Below are 4691 nucleotides of genomic sequence, written 5' to 3' on the forward strand. Positions count from 1 at the left end.
TCGTTTATTGTGTTTGAAATTAATAACTTGAGATCCGCTGGGCGTATTTGTTGGGAAGCGTCGTGAGGTCCTCGACAATTTTAATAATTATTGTTTCACATTCAATAAATTGTTTTTGGGGCTTGGTTGAGCTTTTCGTATTTTCTTCTTGAATAATTATTAGTTGTTAAATGTTTAATTACTAATTATTGTTTACACATTCTAGAAAATGATTAGTTAAGGTTATTTTATTGGGCATGTTAATGTTACTAAGAGCATCTCTGTTCTCCCGTTGCGACGGTTTCGATGACTCGCTTTTGAATTTATTTATTTTTTTCATCTTTCATCGTTGTTGGGTTTGTGCATTGGTTCTTTCCGTATGGTGTTGAAGTTAGCGTATGCACATACAGTTCGTCAAAACAAACACAACAAACGCTCCGCTGAGCAATGCATATATGCTTAAAACATTCCTCAACTCCACGTTCCGATGGTTATAAGAAAGCCTGGAAAAACCACGCAAACATGTACAACGTATTTTCCCGATGAACACTATCATGAATGTGGAATGGGTTTCAGAATAACGATAACCAAAGTGCAGCAGACCGGATGACATTATAACAAGAGGATCAGAATTGATGGTCGTATTGATTTCTCTCGTGTATCATGCCAGCCGCACTAAATGTTAAATTCATTTCACTCAAGCTTTGCATGTTAGGCAATTCTCGGCAACAGGTGACTTGGCCATTTGCATAACTGATGAGTAAAACCCTCTTGAGGCTTCTATTCCAGATTGCGGTCTAAAGCTTGCAAGGACATAATTACTGTGCTTTCCAATCGATGAACGTGCATATCTTGGTTCAGCTAGGGTGTGATGAATGTAAGGCCGAACATCATCAACCTACACCCCACCCGTACAAATTCTGAATCAGCTCATTCCTCACCATCCCTCTCCAAAAACGTATCGTAAAAATTACAAGCTACCCAACTTTTTTAAATTAATATTTTTGTAAAGTTGTATGATTTATCCAAAATCAAATAAAAACCGTCGTAAGCACAATATACAATAACAATCAGAAAGATTATAATTATGACGTCCGGTCAATTAACATCAAAGTAGTTGTTGCTTAGTTATAAACATATAATTTAATATAATAATAAATATAATTTTTTAACATAGTAATTTAATGAGAAATTAACCAAACAAATCGTCTGTCACTTTTTCTTTTATAAACAAATGAATTTTATATTTTCATCCTTTTTTACTAAATGTAGAAATTTTTTTTTTTTTTTAATTGGCCTTATGATCTTTGCATATTAGCCATGACGAATCTCTTATATATGTTGTTCAAATTGGGGGTTATCGGGAAAAAAGGGCCAGAGGCGACGGTGGGAATCGAACCCACGACCGCGGCGTGAGAGTCTATCATGCTAACCACTCGGCTAACGCGGTTCCCCATGTAGAAAAATTACACGTATCTATATTCATAAATAGATGGAAAAAAGGAGAAATTAAATAAATAATATTAGTAATGACAAATAGAATAATAGTAAAATTACAAGAATATCTAACACAATAAAGAAAGTTAAGATTGATTCTTTCAATTAAATAATCTTTTTCTGTAAGGTTTTGGTTGAAAAGAAAAAGTTAGTGTCACGAGCGAGATTCGAACCCACGACCTTCGGCTCAATACGCCGCTACTCTAACCGCTTGACTTCGATACACTCGGACACCAAGGATCGAAGGTTAATAATGGAACATCAAAGTATAAATACCATGAATGATATGGTAAATAATGTGAACGACTGCCCTTTGCTGTTTAAGGAAATAATAAGAAAACAAAGTGTCAAATTCTGTGAAGAAATTCGTGAACAAGTGAGACCAATCTCGCGATTTTCTTATTCTATAAGGATCTTTCCCAAGATCATTTTAATAACATAGCTAAGGATAGGATTAAAGGTTTGACATTGGTCGAGCTAAGGTGGTTATTCAAAATAAGGGAGATCTGCTTTTTTGCGCCTTTTCGAGCTAAAGAAAATTATGAAATGACCATGTTAAAGAAGACATTTTATTGCAAAGTGCACTTTCTAACCTGAGGTTCGGCTTCTGCATCTAAATTTTGTTCAATTAAATAAGAAACCGTGTATTGACTTGTTACTGCATGATTTTATAAATTTAATCAATTATGCGCGCCACGCTTGGCACTATCGCCAAGAGTTAATATTAGAATTCAATTTATATAAAACATTTACAGCTTCTTCGTTCTAAATTGCTGACACCAATAATTTATAATCTATATTTATTGTAATTTAAAATGGTTTTTTAATAAGTAATGCAATTATTAAAAATTAAACTATTCATTGTAATATTTAGTTAATGATTAATTGTATTTTTTTCTGCGTCGAACTAAAATTGAATTGTCAAATTTAAATCGACCTCAGGCAGACTGACTCCCATGCCGTAAATTTATTTTAATTGTATACTATGTAATGCTTAAAACTAGTCACTATTTTTCGTGGTCCGCTTGACCAATTAATAACATTCAACTTAAAACCTTAATTAATTGAATGTTTAAAACTATTTTGCAATAAAGTTTATATTATTATTATTATGGTCGATCTGGCCCTTCCATCCTCTGAAATCCAACTGTGAATGAATTACACTTAAAAATACCAGAACACCGTGATTCATTAATTATTCCTTTATGGGTTATGTTAAATGTTGAGGTGAAACTGAAGAAAAAGCAGCGCGTAAACTAATTTAAAAAAATTGTAAAGTTTGGGAGAGAAAGGTTGCTCGACGTATCCCAGATAATAGAGCTTGTTATGACGTGGCTTCTAACACAAGCATGTAGGCATGCCGTCGAATTTAATAATGGTTCTCGAGCGCTGTAGCAAGTTTCTGTGTCCACCGTCCGTTTTTTTGCAGGACGTGTGTTTTTTCAATTAAGTGTATATATGTTTTATGTGTTTTGGTTGAGTGCGTGAAATATAGCGTCATCATCGCCCCTCTAGCAGTGTATTTGTTTAGGGTGGAAGACGGAATATTTATAAAAGTAGCTCATCGACTATAACTTATATTAGATCATTAATATTGTGAGGAATTAATTAATATTTATGAAAGGTATTGGTCGAGAGAAAAAAGTCAGTGACACGAGCGGGATTCGAACCCACGATCTTCGGCTCAATAAGTCTCTTCATGTCGTGAAATCACGATAGCTCAAGCGGTAGAGCAGCGGAGTATTGAACCGAAGGTCGTGTGTTCGAATCCCGCTCGTGACACCAACTTTTTCATTTCAACTAAAACCTTACATAAAAAATTATTATAAATATTTTCCTCATAAAACTATCCAATTAAGTAACAATAACAGGACATTTTAGTTATTATTATTTTTTGATAGATTAACATTGTTATTAACTTCGACACCTCTCTTACGCCTGATGCCCAGGAGATCGTCACTTATTTTTCATTACAACTAAAACCTTACATAAAAATGTTAATTAATTGAAAGAAGTAATTTCGTCAATCAAACCTCCAAATATAATGGATTGACAATAATCTAAAAGTAAACTATGTCATGTAAGGATTGAATTGTCGTTCGAAAATGGGATACTGTTATTGTCTAATGAAAATAATTATGTAAAAAGGATTGATTAGTCATGCGATTCGTTTTTCGCTTTTGTCCTGTAAAAAATATTTAATGCAAACATGAAACAAGAGGTGTTTGAGATAATTGCCGTTATCTCAAGCTATTCATTGGTTATTTTTATTTCTTCCTTGATAACGGCCGTAATATAAACCCGTGTCGAGATAAGGAGTTAGTCGAGTGAAAATGTACAGACTATTCGCAAGCACTGCCGTCGGCCTTTTTGTCGCTATCGCGTTCAACGTTCTCGTGCCGCAGCCTGTGGCCGCAGTCTCATGCGGACAGAACAAGAGCCACAACGCTGTCTTCGGGCACAGGCAATCCGGAGATCAGTAAGTCCGAGGTAGTAGGAAGGACATGCCTTTCGGCCAACTTATACGAGTTTTTGTGCAGGTTGCTTTTCATGGACCACCCTAAAGTTAACTACAAAGTGTTGAGAGTGGTCACCTACGACGTCGACTACAAGAGCCCACTGAACCCCCATTACGTCATCACATACGTCGAAGCTCTCGACCAGTTCACGGACCACAACGGTGGCTGCGCTTTGCTCCAGAGCGGTGGAGTCGGATCCGACTACCTCAAACTTCACCTCAAATCGCAAAGAAACTACGGCCTCGATTTTGTTGTTAGTGTTTATGGATTAAGACATTGGTAAATTGCATGTTATTAAGAAGAAGTTCTAAAAGAATCATCTTAAAATACATTTTCTTATTTTAATCCGTTTTTAAAAACCCCTATGCAAATTTAAAACTACTCGAAATCCACCTCACAGTATTTGGTATGCATGCACCTGCTGCATGAATCTGTAGCTGGGTCGGCTCTGAATATCATGGCCAGCTTAAGCTCGTTGGTTTTGTCTGTCAGAAACAACATTTAGTATTGGGTGAGTTTATCAATTCACGAATATGCTTAGCAATTCTGATAATGTTTGAACTATAAATACCGATAAAAATAACCAAAACTGTTTTGCGAAATCTATGAGAAATGCAGAAGAAAATGATCGGAGACGATCAACCAAAGTTCAAATATTTTTTAAAAAATACGTGTAAAAAGAAGTAAAATGACAAG

General features: G+C 35.2%; 1 protein-coding gene across 1 annotated transcript; it reads left to right on the forward strand.

Annotated features, from left to right (window-relative positions):
* Positions 1–3782: 3782 nt before the first annotated feature.
* Positions 3783–4316, forward strand: LOC106661258 (probable salivary secreted peptide). Its single transcript, XM_014384543.2, has 2 exons — positions 3783–3955; positions 4017–4316. The coding sequence occupies exons 1-2, from the start codon at positions 3810–3812 to the stop codon at positions 4276–4278; spliced, it is 408 nt and encodes a 135-aa protein (XP_014240029.1). The 5' UTR covers positions 3783–3809; the 3' UTR covers positions 4279–4316.
* The last annotated feature ends 375 nt before the right edge of the window (positions 4317–4691 follow it).

Source organism: Cimex lectularius, unplaced genomic scaffold, assembly GCF_000648675.2.
Source record: "Cimex lectularius strain Harlan isolate CLEC.00 unplaced genomic scaffold, Clec_2.1 scaffold75, whole genome shotgun sequence".
Classification (NCBI taxonomy): Eukaryota; Metazoa; Arthropoda; class Insecta; order Hemiptera; family Cimicidae; genus Cimex; species Cimex lectularius.

Excerpts from the sequence above, each read along its gene's own strand:
- LOC106661258 (XM_014384543.2), top strand. The coding sequence starts at position 3,810 with ATGTACAGACTATTCGCAAGCACTGCCGTCGGCCTTTTTGTCGCTATC. Across the intron at positions 3,956-4,016 it reads CACAGGCAATCCGGAGATCA|GTTGCTTTTCATGGACCACC; the intron begins GTAAGTCCGAGG and ends GTTTTTGTGCAG.